This window comes from Scyliorhinus canicula, chromosome 19 (genome assembly GCF_902713615.1).
Source record: "Scyliorhinus canicula chromosome 19, sScyCan1.1, whole genome shotgun sequence".
Classification (NCBI taxonomy): domain Eukaryota; kingdom Metazoa; phylum Chordata; class Chondrichthyes; order Carcharhiniformes; family Scyliorhinidae; genus Scyliorhinus; species Scyliorhinus canicula.
The window spans coordinates 83,213,097-83,231,012 of NC_052164.1; the positions used below are offsets into that span (position 1 = coordinate 83,213,097).

General features: G+C 41.8%; 1 protein-coding gene across 3 annotated transcripts in view; it reads right to left on the minus strand.

Annotated features, from left to right (window-relative positions):
- The window catches only part of ncapd3 (non-SMC condensin II complex, subunit D3), a 75,486-nt gene that overhangs the window by 13,362 nt on the left and 44,208 nt on the right, over positions 1-17,916 (minus strand). For 2 of the 3 annotated variants that reach the window (XM_038778615.1, XM_038778613.1), the window contains 11 exons: positions 16,647-16,742; positions 15,676-15,914; positions 12,161-12,240; positions 9,740-9,877; positions 7,983-8,116; positions 6,983-7,179; positions 5,519-5,629; positions 3,845-4,021; positions 3,327-3,511; positions 2,389-2,546; positions 873-962 (listed from right to left, as the gene is read on the minus strand). In XM_038778615.1, the coding sequence (XP_038634543.1) occupies positions 873-962; positions 2,389-2,546; positions 3,327-3,511; positions 3,845-4,021; positions 5,519-5,629; positions 6,983-7,179; positions 7,983-8,116; positions 9,740-9,877; positions 12,161-12,240; positions 15,676-15,914; positions 16,647-16,742 (1,605 nt within the window). The remainder of the gene's footprint in view (positions 1-872; positions 963-2,388; positions 2,547-3,326; positions 3,512-3,844; positions 4,022-5,518; positions 5,630-6,982; positions 7,180-7,982; positions 8,117-9,739; positions 9,878-12,160; positions 12,241-15,675; positions 15,915-16,646; positions 16,743-17,916) is intronic. The other variant, XM_038778614.1, reaches the window with a different exon arrangement.

Consider the following 17,916-nt stretch of genomic DNA (forward strand, 5'->3'; position numbering starts at 1 on the left):
ACCTGTACTGGTAAATGGTTATAATGCATATTCTGCAAATAAAAAGAGCTCATTCCCTACCCCAACATCAACTATCTCATTGCTGTTTACGAGTTCCTACTGGGTAGCAATGCCAACTCTTCAAGAAGATTTTTATTTGGCTGTGAAGCACTTTCAGATGTCCCGAGGGTATGAAAAGGATACAATATAAATGCAAGTTTTTGCCCTAGTACAGTTGCAGCATTTTCTAGACAGCTATATACAAGTTTTATTTGCAGAATATGGATTAAAACCCAACAAACGCTAATTACTTTTCAGTTCTCACTTCTTGAGGGAAGCTTCTCAAATACGCAAGTGTCTGGATGGATCTCCTCGTCCTGTTGTCTCTCTCTGCTACATTTTTTATGTTTGGTGGATAGCCACTAAGATCTAGATTCTTGCGCTTCCATCAATGCTGCTTTGAAGTCTGCTTTACTCTCAGCCACTAAGCTTGAATGAGAATTGCCAAATTCAACTTTTGCCAAAGTGGAGACCTCTCAAGCCCAATTTTTCTATTGCTACTTTCAAAGTGTTCCTCTTTGTGTGCTATTTTTAAAGCAATTTTATTGAAATTAAAGGGAAACATTTCTTCTCCTGTAGACACAGAATGAACCGATGCGCTGGTCAGTTTCATTAGAAATGCACTGATTGGCAGCAGTCATTTACATTTAAAATAAGCCATAATTCAATGTTGAATTGTTGTTTGAGACAGAAATTGGTATCATTTTAGTAGAAGCATACATCAGGATGGGACATTGGATAATGGCAGGATAGTATCACAATCAGGACATGGTCAGTACACCACTGCCCGGAGTCTAATTTTATCCACTATTATTATTAAAGATCACACTCACGGTCAGGCGTACTGATGGCACGTTCAACCACAGAGGCATTAGCAGATGAAGATCCTGATTTTGTACGCTCTCGCAAGCTCTGGAATGAATCTTCACAAAAGAGAGTACTAGTTAAACAAATGCGAGAAGAGTTGGCCATTGTTCAGGTATCATGCTGTTCATTTTAATGCCGCAACCCAATCATTTAGCAATGTATCAGTTTACTTAAAAAGGAAGAGTGCCCACTCACAACTGTCAGCATTGCAGAAGGCTGTAAAATATCCATATTTGGGTTATAGGTACTAAACAAAACACATTCATGGAAAGATGTCATCTAGTGACATCTAGTCTAAAATTCATGAAACATTCAGCAAATCCTGGTTCCAACCATGAGTAGGTAACTTACATTTAATGCGTGGTAACTGCACCATCATTAGAAAATGCATAGAACAATAGTAATTATAATAATAACAATTTTTATTAGTGTCTTACTGCAGCATTAGTAGGCTTACTGCAATGAAGTTACTGTGAAAATCCCCTAATCGCCATACTAGGGCGCCTGTTCGAGTACACTGTGGAAGAATTCAGAATGTCTAATTGACCTAACAAGCACGTCTTTCGGGACTTGTGGAAGGAAACCGGAGCATCCGGAGGAAACTCACGCAGGCACGGGGAGAACGTGCAGACTCCGCACAGACAGTGACCCAAGCCCGGAATCGAACCCGGATCCCTGGCTCTGTGAAGCAACAGTGTTAACCAATTTACAGAAGGAAGCCATTTAAACCCACCATTTCTGTGCCAGCAACGTGCAAGAGCAATCCAAAACTAAACTGCCCTGCTCTCTCCCCAGAAACGATATCTTCCTCAACTTCAAATGTTTCTCCAATCTATTCCTGGAAGATGCAGCACTCTCTGCTCAATTATTGCCCAGAGTAAAACATTTCATGCCTCACCAACTTCCAACATAAAAAAATTACTAATCGCACACCACCTTCTTGTTGATCAATTATGAATTATTAGCTCCTTATTCCCAACACTTCCACCCCCCCGCCCCCTCCCCTCCCAAAAGCCGTAATGCAAGGTAATGAAGTCAACTGTGCTATCTCTATTCCTATCTAAAATAACTAATTTTTACACAACAAACATTGGACCTAGGATCTTTATGGCTGATTAGACCCGGTATCACTTGGAGGTGCATTCATGAACTATCTATCAGGGCTGCCTGTAATTGCTTGGCCTCATTAAATATTCTTGAGCACAGAAGATGCAGAAATACTATTTTAAGAGATGGGAATTGAATTATGTATAAACAAAACTACTTGATTTATACATTAATGAAATAATAATATATCAATAAAGCCCTGAACATAGAAGCTTCAGGTTTTAAATATTTTATATTATTTTATAATAAGCAGACTTCATAATTATAATGTGCAACATATAGTTTTGAAAAGGCATTTCCAGTAAACCAGAGATCAATCAGAAACATAACTAGATTAACACAAATCCCACCCCCCCCACCAACCAACTATCCTACCTTCAGCATTACCATGCCTAGGAGCTAATCTTTGCCGTGTGTTACTTTTTCCATAAGATAATGGCATCCACCCCATGCTGTTGGTCCGCTTTTTCTTATCCATTTCTGCTGCTTTCTTTGCAGAATTCAGAATGGCCACTGAGCTCAGGGACATGGATCTGTAATTTACAGGTGCAAATAGCTTCAGTGTTAGGTATTATTTTCAAATCCATTGAAGAGTTTGTGCACATTGCATTGGAGTTGTTTGTCCCATGCACCTGGGTGACAAAATGCTAACGTTTTCTTGGTACATTTGACTATTTAAAAAAAAAAAGCTCATTACAACAATGGCTGTTCAATTATGAGACTTATTCAGGCCTCTGTGAACTGGGTTACATATCCAATCTCCTCCAGGAAAAGATCAAACATTATGATCCAGCATCACTTTGTTGTTTTTAAAAAAATTTAAAGTACCCTATTCATATTTTTTTTCCAATTAAGGAGCAATTTAGCGTGGCCAATCCATCCAGCATGCACATCTTTGAGTTGTGGGGGTGAAACCCACGCAAACACGGGGAGAATGTGCAAACTCCACACGGACAGTGACTCAGTCGGGATCAAACTTGGGACCTCGGCACCGTGAGGCAGCAGTGCTATCCACTACGCCACTGTGCTGCCCTATTTTGTTGGTTTTGATGGGTGATTGGCAGCAGTTCAGATTTAAATGTCGGGATATTAAAACATTCATTCAGGACAAGCATCAGCCATTGCTCAATCTAATAAAATGATCAAACTCCAGATTCACATTATATATTCATAACCAAAGGTACAACAAAAAAGAGGTATACTTTTTCTTGGTGATTTGTTACTAATATGCAAGTATTAGTGACAGATCAATAGCACAATATAAAATTCTTAAGGCAGTGCATGCGACAAAGAGGATTATTTAGCTTTCATACCTATGCTTTGTGAATTTAGCTATTTTCAGCACTTCAGTTTTAGGAGTAATAAACCCACACAAAGCCGAAGTGGGGGTCTTCTGCAGTGCTGTTGTAGTTTGGGCTGTGTCTGTACCAGCAGGAGGCTGGGTTTCACTTCGGACTTGTGCGACAGAGACCACTGCAGGTGAAACTCTGGGTGATAACTTTTCAAAAATGAAACAATAAAAATGTGAAACTGTGCTGACATTTTTATCTAAATATACATTATTATACAATAAGCAGACTTCTTAAATACCTTCTCACAAGGAAAAAATTTTCTATAGTCCCTGACCTGAAGTATACATACAAAACTGTTTTCCCTTAAATCGACATTAATTCAAGAGTTTTACCTTAAAAACAGAAATAAATGGTCCTTGTACAGAAGCACAATGAAAAATTGGGTCATATATAACAACAACCTGCATTTATATAGTGCGAAACATGCCAAAAGGACTTTCTGCAGGTGTAATCAAACAAAAAGTATACGTGCGACATACTACAGATGTGTCAGTCGGGTTTGCTACTTCCTGTGCGGACAACAGATTCGGTCTTTTTGCTGCTTCCCCAACAAGCTCTTCTTCATATTTTTTCAGATCATATTCCAACTCAGCTGCCAGCTGTTTATCAACAGCAAAGAAGTCCTGGACCTCATTTCGGTAATCCTGCATCACTTCCTAGGGAAAACAAAATGAATGCAGTGTTAAATACAGGACTCTTCCTTTATCAATATCACAGTGCAAAGTGTGCAGGGTGAAAATGCAGGTCTGCGTGATCACTGCGTGGATCTGCAGTAGAATGGGTGGCGTTTGCTTAGCAGTCTTACTTTCAGAGGGAGGCACCATGAAAACGTTAAGCACATTCCCTGAAGAAGGAGCTTTCACTAACCCCAAATATCATTTTCAGCTCTTGCTAACAGCGCTTGCAGAGTCCAAGGGAACAGGTCACCATCCTACTCACTGAGCTTAAGATGTAGACACTTTCAGGAAACAGAGCAAAATCAAAAAGGCAGGCTTGTGTCCATTTAATAAAACAAAAATTAGTGTTGGGGGTGAGGCTTCAAATCACAGCAAAGAGAGCAGGTTTGCTTAAGGAACCAGAGGGAAATATTTCTGTTTCTCCTGAACAAAAGATATATGCAGCCGTGCTGGAAAGGGACTCATCTGCTGGTTCTGGGCATGGTCATCTTCTGCCAGTTGCTGGGTTTCCCGAAACCTGACTTGCAATTGTAATAAACACCTCAGTAAAATTTGGCTTGTCTTATTAAAATATTATCTGCGGCTTGGTTGATAGCACTCTCGCCTCGGAGTCGTAAAGTTCCAGGTTCAAGTCCCACTCCGAAGCACATTCTTTTGAATGAGATATTAAATGAAGTTCCCACCTGCTTTCTCAGGTGGATGTTAAAGATCCCATGGTACTATTTCAAAGGAAAGCAGGGTATTTTCTGAAGTGCCATGGCCAAAATTTGTCCTTGAATCAATATTGCAAAAGAACAGATTATCTGCTCACTATCACATTGTTGTTTGTGGGATTTTGCTATACGCAATATTGGTTGCCATGTTTCTTACATTAGAGTGACTACAATTTGTTAGTGCTTCATTAGCTGCAAAACTCTTTAAGGCGTTGTACAAATATAAATGATTTTTTTTTCCTTTTTAAGTTATATTAAACCACCTTTGGAGAGGTGGGTCAATTACTCTCCAACCCACTCTTTTAACTCTCTCTACCCATTGTGGTGTAACCTTTAATTTTAGCATCAAATACCAGAGGGTCAAGTCTAGAAACAGCCAACCGTGGTGTAAAATGCGGACGCTCCAACCCAAAAATATGCCTTAGTCAAACTTTGGACACTGCCACCAACTACAACAATATGAATTGTCCTGCTTTGCACATATAATATTAAAGGTTTTTCCTCGAGTGCTAATTCACATCCCCTCATACTCTATTTCCATTAAAAACAGAAGGGCTTTTAGTTCCATATCCAAAAAGGAGGACTGAAGGGGGTGAAGAAAAAAATTCAAGTTAAAAGATTGGCCTGGTCGCAATAACATTCCACTCATTAATTATTTTACTCAATGACTAGAATTGTGCATTTAAAACAACAGGATTGTTGAGATATTCAGGGCACAAATAAAACACTGTGCTAACAACACTATCCAGCAGAGGTATCTTACCTGCAAGTAATGCATGAGATCCTTCAGTGCTGGGATGTGCTTCTGTTCCAGCTGGTTCTTCAAGGATGTTACAATAGGGATGATGTTTTCTACAAAATTCTTCTTTTGCACCTATGAACAAAAATGAAGTTGTTTTGAGTCTTCAATACCGATAGACTGCTTATGCTCAGCAAAATTGAGGAATTTGCCGATAATCAAGCTGATATATATGCAATTCTATTTAAATATTAAATCTTGACTGATGCTAGCACTACATTCTTACACGTTTTCACTTAGATTTCCTGAAAGCATTTGTCCAGAGCTTTTCTTCTTTTCCATCACCCTGTGAAACAGATTTATCCCCTGGGTGTATATTTTTGAGTTTGCTTCAGTTCTCTAAGATCTTATGCCAGGAATCCCAATTTATTTTCAATTTGATGTTGAAAATCAGTGTTGTCCCAATACCTCAGCACATTTATCCAGTAAGCAGCTAAACTATCAGGATGGTTCCATGCTTGATCCATAGTCTGTGCTGACTCTGGGGTACAATATAGAAGCCCCAGATTTTATTTTGAGGACCTGCCACAATTCTGGTATTGATCATTGATCAGTGAGGAATACGGGAAGTATGCATGTGTGCATTTTACATAGGAAAAGAACAAGTTTGGCAACAATGTCCCTCTGGAAAAATAACCTGACAAAATCACTGCCAAAGCATACACATGAATACAGGACACGCTAAAATAGCTGAAGGACACAATAACATCTTGTCCACCTAACTTTCAATAAAATAGATTTGATGGAATAGGTGAGGGGCACTGAAAAATAGAAATCGTATCACTGCAATGTAATCCAAAGATGTGCAGGTTAGATGGACTTGCCATGCTAAATTGCCCCTTAATGTCCAGGGATGTGCAGGTTAGATGGGGTGACAGGGATAGTGCAGGGGACTGGGCAGAGTGCTCTTTCAGAGGGTTGGTGCAGACTTGATATGGGCCGAATGGCCTCCTTCTGTACTGTAGTGATTCTATAGTTCTATGAAAGCACTGCAGCGGACTTAGTTAATCATGGTTTAGGATTGACTGCAAAACACTCAGCAAGAACTGAGACACATCAAATATTCCCGTTCCTTGCAACACTGGTTTTACTGGTCAAAAGACATCTCCAAAAACAATTTTTGATCAGCTTCAAGAAGCAGAATTTGCTCAAACTATGCCTCTCAAGCTCGTAAAAACTTCTCATCAGGGCCTCCGACATTTTCAAAATTGCATAGAAGAAAAAAAATCACATCTTATGAAGTTATTTTTAATATTTTTTAAAAATTTAGATGGGGGGAATCTCAGAATGTCTTCTGCTGCCTAATTCAGTAAATGGATAATAACCTGTTTAATATGACAATGTCATAATATACTCAACAGTTCACCTTAACAGGGTTGCGCGCACCAAATCTATAACCATTTGCCTACAGCTCGTAGTTACAATTACCTGAGATATGAGTTTTTTCTGTGCTGCCTGCATCACCGCATTAGCCAGGGCCATTTCATCATCCACTTGGGCTTCATCGGCAGCTTTTGTTCTCATAGAGGACAGCTTGATCTCCTTGCAACTCATCACCACAAAAGTATCCGACAGTAACTCATTCGCCTCCATGTCCAAAGGAAGCACACCATCAACGAAAAAGGCTGGAAATAGGCAAATCACACAAGTACACATTATATTATACCTCTTCCAAAAACGTAACCAGCCTGGAATTGGCACCCATCTAAAGTTGTACAGCCTTACATTTTAGGCGACAAACTTTTAATATTTATATATAATTTTTTTAATTGGTAGTGAATGTAGTTTTAAATAGATTTATTTATATTCCTTTTTAAATCATAATTCTATTAAATCAAAACCTGCATTCATTATGTCATAAAGTTACTATAAAATATTATGTCAAAGTTACTATAAAAGATCCTAATAGAAGGCCATTTGACCAATTCATGGCTGATCCAACCGTGTCCCCAATTCCACTTTCCAGTCTGCCCTCATAACCCTCAACTTAATTGTCGCTCAAAAATGTCACCTTGAATATATTTTATAACCCAGCCCCCACTGTTCTCTGTGGAATAGAATTCCAAAACTAAATCGCCAAGATAAATTCCCCCTCATCTCCATCTTAACTGGGAGACCCAGGACAAGATGGGGCTTAGCAATAATACTTATTTTTCAGGAACAATTCATTAATAGGTTACATTGGCAGTGATGGCAGGGGGTGGACTGCGTGGTTTAAACGGAATAATATCTTTTTTAATTAAAAGCCGTAATAAATGGTCACCTGAACTCTAAACATACCATCATATTGGTTGAGGTTATGCCATTTGAACCCTTGGATTGTGACATAGGTTTAATGATCATAATTTATGATTCCCATTTAACTGGATTTAACTTAAAACTTACAACTACACTAAAAACTTCCAGAGGGAACAAAAGAAATCCGTACCGAGAATATTATGAGCAATTTTATTAGTAATGCTGAAGCGTTGCTCATCCGTGAAGTGTTCCAATAGAAACTTGTAAATAGTCATTCGCTTCTCTTGGTTTCTATTCCCCTTCAAAGAAAATAGTTTCTTCTCCCTGTCAAGATGGGACAGCTGTCATGAATCGTACTACTCTTTAGCAATGCTAAACATACCAACACAAACTTCAGACATTACCTGGTGAATAGCCAAACAGAAACAATTTTCTCAACTGCTGAATAGATTTAAAACACTTCATACAATGATCTTACAAATGTGAAATGGAGACCCATAGACATCGTGGGAGAATGATTGCTCTTTATGAATACAACTGTTACATTTCATAGAATCATAGAATTCGGCCCATCAAGTCTGCACCGGCTCCTGGAAAGAGCACCCCACCCAAGGTCCACACCTCCACCCTATCCCCACAACCCAGTAACCCCAACCAACACTAAGGGCAATTTTGGAAACTAAGGACAATTTAGCATGGCCAATCCACCTAACCTGCACATCTTTGGACTGTGGGAGGAAACCAGAGCACGCGGAGGAAACCCACGCACACACGGGGAGGATATGCAGACTCCTCCCAGACAGTGACCCAAGCGGGAATTGAACCTGGGACCCTGGAGCCGGAAGCAATTGTGCTATCCACAATGCTACCGTGCTGCCCATTTAAATGAGTAAATGCCACAATTAATATCCCTTTGAAAAAGATCGCTGCTACTGCAATTCATTTTCTTACTGACAATTTTATGTTAAACAGTGAGCTTTGAAGTCACAATAGGAAGGCACTTGTTTGAGGGGACAGCTGAGTCTTTGTAACTAAACATCAACCGAGAAATGTCATCTTCAACTGGACAATTTAATTTAATTCGCTGTTCCTCGTAACCATAGAATCCCTACAGTGCAGGAGGCCATTTGGCCCATCAGGTCTGCACCTACCCTCCGAAAGAGCACCTTACCCAAGTCCATTCTTCTACCCTGTCCCTAAACCCCACCTAACCTGCATATATTTGGGCATGAAGGGGCAATTTAGCACGGTCAATCCAGCTAACCTGTACATCAGCCAAATGCAAACAATTGTTGATGAGAGCATATAACAAAGCAATTTGAAAAATAGTTCAAGGAAATTTTCACTGATCATGAAACCCCTGCACAGAACACTATTAAATATATTCAATGCAGTAGGAGCAGTGGTAGCATATTAAGAAATCTAAGTTGCCTAAACCATTTTATAATGGAAGTTCAGAATTCTGAAAACTTCTGCATCATACTGAACGTTAGCTCAAAATATTGACATCTGGAATTTATAAATTTAAGAAATCCTGATTCCCGTTGGAGAAAATTGCAATTTCCAAAATGCACAACATTACTGACTATCAAAGGGAAGGGTTAAAACACAGGGAGGACAAGTGATTTGAAACAAATGAACTCACTGGCACCTTTCAGTGTTTAAACAGATGACAACTTAGTTCTAAGAAAGCAAGTACAGTAATTATTTTGTGTACTAGCCCGTTATTTTAAAAGCTACACATTACAGAACCAAGACACCCTCTTTGCCTTTAACTTTACTTGTGTAAAGATAAGCATCATCAATTTATGCAGTTCTCACAATTTATTAAAATATCAGTGATTAATAGGGTTATCTTTAGCACAGATATTAGGAAACATCTTATGCTTAAATGCAAAAGGTTTCAGAGTCACTGTCAGTCTTAATCCAGAGGAAAACCTTACATACCGTTCAGTTTGAGTAAATGTGTTGTACTGTTCGTGTTTTTCATAACCATTGAAGTGCAAAATGCACTCAATAAAATGTTGCGAGAACATAACTGGGTTTCGTTTCAAGAGCAGGTGAACTAAACAGAACTGTGCAAATCTGGAAAACAAACAGAAATCAGTTTCAGAGATATTCAATTTGCAGTTGTAAAATCACAAAGGCAAACAAACGGAAACTATGATGTAAAAGCAGAGTCGGTTCTGCTTTAAACTTAAGGAATAAGGGGTTGATTAACCTCTACTTTGCCCAAGTAAAAAGCAAACTTATCTTAAAACTTCAAAACATAAGATAGTAGGACCAGAGGACATATATTTAAAAAGGAATTTAGAGCGGGTATCAGAGGAAAAGACAGCTTGAGACAGAAGATGCCAGTTGTTTGGAATGTTCCATCGGGGAAAAGTAGAAAAATTGTTATTCAAAAATCCATTTGTTACCATGGCAGCTAACATACTTAATGGGTCAGTTTCAATAGGCAGTTCAAAACGGCAGCTCACCACCACTTTCCCAAGGGCATTTAGGAATGGGCAATACATGTTGGTCTCATTAGTGTTGCTCACATCCCACAAATGAAGAAGAGACCAAATGACCTTTTTTTCACCCTCATTTTCTTTTCCCAAAGAGACCATGACATAATCGATGCTAAAAGTTTCTGCTGGCTTAATAGATCATAGGCTCAGTCTCAGGATAAAGAGTCAGCTTTTTAGGACTGATGGAAGAAATATCTTCACACACAACTTAACTATTAATCTTTGGGATGCTCTACCTCAGAGGCTGTGGACACTAAGCATTGTTGTTTAGTACAGTCAAGATTGAAGCTTTTGGATTTTTGACACCAAGGGAATCAAAAGATATGCAGCTGGATTCGCCGTTCTCATAGAATGGGATTTTCATAGAATTTACAGTGCTGAAGGAGGCCATTCAGCTCATCGAGTCTGCACCAGCCCTTGGAAAGAGCACCTTACCCAAGCGCACACCTCCACCCTATTCCCCGTAACCCCACCTAACCTCTAATCCAGCCCATTGTCTCTTGAACACCACTCATCAGCGTGTTGCTCTTGCGAACGCAAGCCTGGCTTGCACAACAGTGCACTTCCTAATGGCTGGCACAGGGAAACACTGAGGGAGAACAGATAGCTTCCCATCTAGAAACTGTGTACAAGTTGAAACAAAATAAATATGAAAACACGGAGTCGAAAATAAAAGCAAAATATATGGCAGTCTACATATCAGTCATAAACAGGAGTTTGAACAGTTAGAATAGTTTAAACTGAGGACGAATCATACTTTGCAACCTTGGTGTCATGTTGGACACTGAGATGAGATTCTGCCGACTGTCACTTCATCTGACTCCACCCTGCCTCAACTAATCTGATATTGAAACCCTCATCCATGCCCTTTGTTACATGATTTGGCTATTCCACACACTCCGAAAAGGCTAACCAATTACTACCAGCTACAAACTTGAGATCATCAAAAACCTCTCACTCAATCCAACTCCTGCTCACCCATAATCCCCGTGGGCATTGGTTTATATAGATTACTGGTAAGCAATGCCTCCATTAAAATGTTTTTATCCCCATTTTCAAATCCTTCCATTGCCGTACCCCTTCCTCTCTCTGTTAAGTCCTTCAGCCCTACAAGCTTCCAAGATTTATGCACCTCCAATACTGGCCTCTGCAACAATGTCAATTTTAATGACACCATTATTGGCTACCTGCCTTCGCCAGCCCTCACTCAGCCATTAAAAGATTGAACATTAAAATACTGTTGTAAATAAAAAGAAGTTGTGCAGGGACATAACCTCTCCTTCCCCCTGCATCTGCTCACTGGAGTTAGATGGGGGACACTGCGCTGTCCATTTCTTTGACAGTCAGGATTGGGAGATCCCAGAACAAGGGGAAAGGAATCGGATTCTGTAAAATCTTTGTGGGCATTAGCAATGTATAGTATTGCTGGTGAGCAGATGATGTGGGCCCAAGCCTTTAAATATAATCTCTGACCAAGCTTTGGTTATATACCCTAATATTTGCTGATGTGGTTTGGTGTCAAATTTGTTTGGTAACACAACATGGAACAATTTCTAACATTAAAGGCATTGTATAAATACCAGCAGTTGTTGAAATTGTTATTTTAAGTAATAGTCTTACAAGCATTCAACCACATCTAGTGTCACTCCACTATTGGCTACCTCCCTTCGTCAACCCACTCACATTAAAAGATTGCGCCTTAAAATGCTGCTGTAAACAAACAAAAAAATAGTTGTGCGGGAGTGGAGCATATCCAACCTTATGAAATTCTACTCATTGTTGATTTAACGCCTATTCATCCGCACAAAAAGCTTTTGATAACTCAAGTGAACAAAGTTTTTAAAAAGCCTATTACCTCTGAATACTTTCATCTGGGTCCACCAGAACACTCACAAATCTGAAAAAAAGGGAGCCTTTCCATTTTATAAACTCTTCCTGCAAAAAGAAAATAAATAAGCTCTATGAGACTTCTCTCTTGCTTCTATTCTAAACAGGCGAAAAGAATTCAGTTTAGTTGATTGCTCAATTTTGCCAAGTTAATAGTAATAATCTTTATTAGTGTCACAAGTAGGCTTACATTAACACTGCAATGAAGTTACTGTGAAAATCCCCCAGTCGCCACACTGGGTACTGAGGGAGAATTCAGAATGTCCAATTCACCCAACAAGCACTTCATTCAGGATTTGTGAGAGGAAACCATAGCATCCGGAGGAAACCCACACAGACATGGCGAGAACACGAAGACTCGCCACAGTGACCCAAGCCGGGATTCAAGCCCAAGTCCCTGGCACTGTGAGGCCACTGTGCTACGTGGGTTCAGCTGCAGTCTCAAAGCGTACTGAGGTGGGTATCACAAATATATCAGCCTAGGAGCAGGGGGAGAGGGTGGTGTTGGTAAATGTATATGCCCCAAATTGGGATGATGCTGGTTTCATGAGGCGTATGTTGGGCCGCATTCCTGACCTGGAGGCGGGGGGGGCCTGATCATTGGGGGGGGGGGGGGGGGGGGGGACTTCAATACGGTGCTGGATCCCCCACTGGATCGTTCTAGTTCTAGGACGGGCAGGAGGCCGGCGGCGGCCAAGGTGTTGAGGGGGTTTATGGACCAGATGGGAGGGGTGGATCACTGGAGGTTGGGAGGCCGAGGGCTCGGGAGTACTCTTTTTTTCTCCCACGTGAACAGGGTTTATTCCCGTATTGATTTTTTTGTCCTGAGTAGGGGGCTGGTCCCGAGGGTGGAGGATGCCGAATATTCGGCTATAGCGATTTCGGACCATGCCGACCATTGGGTGGATCTGGAGCTGGGGGAGGTGCGGGACCAGCGCCCGCTTTGGCGTTTGGACGTGGGGTTGTTGGCTGATGAGGTGGTGTGTAGGAGGGTCCGGGGATGTATTGAGAGGTACCTCGAGGCCAATGATACTGGGGAGGTCCAGGTGGGGATGGTGTGGGAGGCTCTGAAGGCAGTGATTGGGGTGGGGGGGGGGGGGGAGCTGATTTCCATCCGAGCCCATAGGGAGAGGAGGGAGAGGGAGAGACTGGTAGGGGAGCTGCTGAGTGTAGATAGGAGGTATGCGGAGGCCCCGGAGGAGGGATTGTTGGGGGAGCGGCGTAGCCTGCAGGCTAAGTTTGATTTACTGACCACCAGAAAGGCGGAGACACAGTGGAGGAAGGCGCAGGGAGCGGTCTACGAATATGGGGAGAAGGCGAGCAGGATGCTGGCGCATCAGCTCCGCAAGTGGGACGCGGCTAGGGAGATTGGTGGAGTGAAGGATAGGGGTGGGAATGTGGTGCGGAAGGGGGTAAAGGTTAATGGGGTCTTCAGGGACTTCTACAGGGAACTGTACCGGTCGGAGCCGCCGGTGGTGGGGGGGGGGGGGGGGGGGGGAATGGAGAGCTTTTTGAACAGGCTGCGATTTCCAAGGGTGCAGGAGGAGCAGGTGGAGGGACTGGGGGCACCGATCGAGTTGGTGGAGCTGGTTAGAGGGATTGGCCACATGCAGTCGGGGAAGGCGTCGGGACCGGATGGGTTCCCGGTTGAATTTTATAAAAAATATACGGACCTGTTGAGCCCCCTGTTGGTTCGGACCTTTAACGAGGCATGGGAGGGGGGTGTTTTGCCCCCGACGATGTCACGGGCGCTGATTTCCCTGATCCTGATGCGAGTTAAGGACCCCCTGCAGTGTGGATCATATAGGCCAATTTCACTGTTGAACGTGGACGCCAAGTTGCTGGCAAAGATCTTGGCCACATGCAGGAGGTGGAGGAGGCGTCGGTAGAGGAGCTGAAGGCTAAGTGGGAAGTGGAGCTGGGGGAGCAGATTGAGGAGGGGACATGGGCGAAAGCCCTGGAGAGGGTGAACTCCTCCTCTTCATGTGTGAGGCTTAGCCTCATCCAGTTCAAGGTACTGCACAGGGCTCATATGTCCGGGACGAGGATGAGCAGGTTTTTTGGGGGTGAGGCGAACCATGCCCATATGTTTTGGGCATGCCCGGCACTGGGGGAATTCTGGCAGGGGGTGGCGAGGACGGTGTCGAGGGTGGTAGGGTCCAGGGTCAAGCCAGGCTGGGGACTCCCAATATTTGGGGTTGGGGTGGAGCCGGGAGTGCAGGAGGCGAAAGAGGCCGGTGTTTTGGCCTTTGCGTCCCTAGTAGCCCGGCGGAGGATCTTGTTGCAATGGAAAGATGCGATACCCCCAAGCGTGGAAACCTGGATCAATGACATGGCAGGATTCATTAAGCTGGCGAAGGTCAAATTCGCCCTGAGGGGGTCGGTACAAGGGTTCTTTAGGCGGTGGCAGCCTTTCCTCGACTTTCTGGCTCAACGATAGGGAACTAGGTCAGCAACAGCGGCAACCCGGGGGGGGGGGGGGGGGGGGGGGGGGGGGGGGGAAGGGGTTCAGGGGGGTATTGTTTACGTTAATTTAATTTATTTTAAATTTATTTTGTTGTTCATCGGGTTTGGGGGGGCTCGTTATATGCATTGTTACGGGTCCGGAGGGTGTTTATTATTGTTATTATTATTGTTTTGTTGTTATACATTTTTCAAAAATTTCAATAAAAATTATTTTTTTTAAAATCAAATATATCAGCCTAGGAGCCACACTGAATTGCTATTACTCGATCCAACAAATAGGCCATCATATAACTTACATAAACAAGCCAGCCCTAATAGGGAGCATGTCCAATAATAGCCAAATAAAAAGGATATTTTATAAGAAGAGTACTTTACAAGGTAAGTGCAGCAATTAAACTATGTTCTCTTTCAAAAATTGGGTTGTTACAAAATGCTATTGTCTTGAGAAATCATGTCCAGCTATTTAATAAATGGCTATCATGCATGGCAATTAAGTTTGATGACAAAATAAAGCATTTAATGCAAATCAGGAAGCAGGGAAATGATTCAGGAATTAGTAAACAGTTCGAACCAATGGAAATTGATAAAAAATGTAATATTTAGCAGTACACTCCTCACAAGTGCATAAATTCATTGTGATTGTGAGAAATTCTCACGTTCATGTTTGTATGTTTATTTTATTCCAGAAAGTAATGCAGTTAGATAAATATCACTTTAGATTTAGAATAATAGAGTCACTCTCCTCGTGTCTGCGAGAGTCTCACCCCCACAACCAAAAGATGTGAAGAGTAGGTGGATTGGTCACACTACATTGCCCCTTAATTGGAAAAAAAAATTGGGTACTCTTAAATTTATTTTAAAAAAAGAATAGTAGGGTCACTGCTTAAAGAGAACACGCAGATTACAAAGAAAAGTATAAATCAATGTTAGGAGGGGGCAGAACAGCAAACTATTCACAAATGGAACTCTTGGCCAGTTATTTGAGCTTGTATAATAGAAGACCGGCTTTTCACTTACCTGGAGCAAGTTGGTCAACATGACCAGAGTCTGTTTGCGGATAAAGGGGTCATCATCCTTTAAGCAAACAGCAATATTCGGAATGTATCGATCTACCATAGACGTATATCGCATACAGAGGTCACACATGATGATAATAACATTATTGCGAACTGCTACATTTTCACACATCTCTAGCTCGCGTGCAAGAGCTGCAATGCATTTCTTTGCTAGGTCTTCATGTTGTAGGCATAATTTTCCTGTGCAAAGTAAAATAAGGTGATACATTGTCACGATAAAGGGTGTAGAGTTGAGTCGGAAATATAGTTGCTAAGATCCAAGCAAGGTAAGATTTATTTTAGTCTCATCAGAACAGGGAGCATTAACACGCATCAAATTCAGGCCGACTCATTGATGCGTGTAAACACAGACACATCAATACTGGCAATCAAGTGTATGCCCTGACTGGTTCCCACTGAGATCTACAAACTCACATCAAACTTGGGATTGAACCAGTTCCATCAGGTCTTTATGGTTTAGTTCCAATACATAATGTTGTAAAATCTTTTCTGTTCAGCTACAGAAAATATAACCTCAATTTAAATTCAATGCAATGTCAAACATTCTATCTAATAAGACATAAAAGTATTTCCTAATTTCTGCAGGAACTATTATAATTTAGTACTTTTGGCTAGATTTCCTGCTATTAGCAGAAATAAATGCTGATGCAGGCAACCAAGATGTCAGATCACTTATCTCTAAAAAACACAACCCCTATTTAGCATCAAAAAGTTTATATGGACTCCCTAAAGTCTCTGCAAGTTCATGGCTGACGCAATAATTTCAGCACCTCAAAGAGAAGAAAAACAAATGACAGAATTCCCAATCTTGAGCATTTCCCAGTTGTTCATGCTAGAAAAAGAACACAGATGGGGTAAGTGAATGGAATAGAAGTAACCTTCTCTCGCAAACCTATGCCAAAAAGACCTTACCCAGAGTAAAAAATGCATGTGCTCGGATAACAGAAGATATAGCACCAGGTCCTGAAAACTGAGAGAGGGGCTGTGAAGCTGGGAGATCATCACCATCTGAAACATTAGAAGAAAATACAATTCAGAAACTTTTCCTTTATTATTGAATCAATTCCAGAAGTGCCCATCTTGTTTTCAATATTCCAGACAGCATTGTATGGTTTGTAATTATGAATGTAATTCTATACAATACTGCTCACTCAACTAACTATTCAATAAATCAATTTAAAAGCTTCTGGGCTAAGCCATTGCCTGATGATGCTATTAATCATATGGCGTCTTGAAATTGAGTTAAACATATGGAGGCATGTGGTATATACTGCAAATTGAAACATATTGACAGCCAGAGTGAGGCACAGCGAAGACTGAGTTTGAGAATTTGAGGCTAGGTGGGATTTCGAAGCTGGGTGCGGAGGAGGTGCTTTTCATTCCTGGTAAGTAACTGGTAAGTAGTTTTTCTTTTCATTTGTTTATTTATTCTTTCATTGTTTTGGAATTGTAGTTGTATAAATTAACCTAACGTGGCAGGAGATCCCAGACCCGTGTCATGCTCCTCATGTGCGATGTGAGAGCTCAGGTACACGTCCACTGATCCTGGCTCCTTCACATGCAAGAAGTGTGTCCAGTTGCAGCTCCTGTTAGACCGCTCGACAGCTCTGAAGCTGTGAATGGACTCACTTTGAAGCATCCGCGATGCTGAGGATGTCGTGGATAGCACGTTTAGCGAGTTGGTCACACCGCAGGTGAAAATTACTGAGGGAGGTAGAAAATGGGTGACCAAAACACAGAGCAAGAGTAGGAAGGCAGTGCAGGTGTCCCCTGCGGTCATCTCCCTGCAAAACAGATATACTGCTTTAGATACTGTTGAGGGAGATGGCTCACCAGGGGAAAACAGCAGCAGCTAGGTTCATGACACTGTGGCTAGCTCTGCTGCGCAAGAGGGCAGAAAGAAGAATGGCAGGGCTATAGTGATAGGGGACTCAATCGCAAGGGAAATAGACAGGCTGTTCTGCGGACGCAATCGAGACTGCAGGATGGTCTGTTGCCTCCCTGGTGAAAGGGTTAAGGATGTCTCGGAGTGGCTGCAGGACATTCTGGGGAGTCGGGGGGGGGGGGGGGGGGAGAGATAGGAAGGGTGAACAGCCAGCTGTTGTGGTGCACATAGGCAACAACATAGGCAACAAAAACTGGATGAGGTCCTACAAGCTGAATTCAGGGAGTTGGGTGTTAA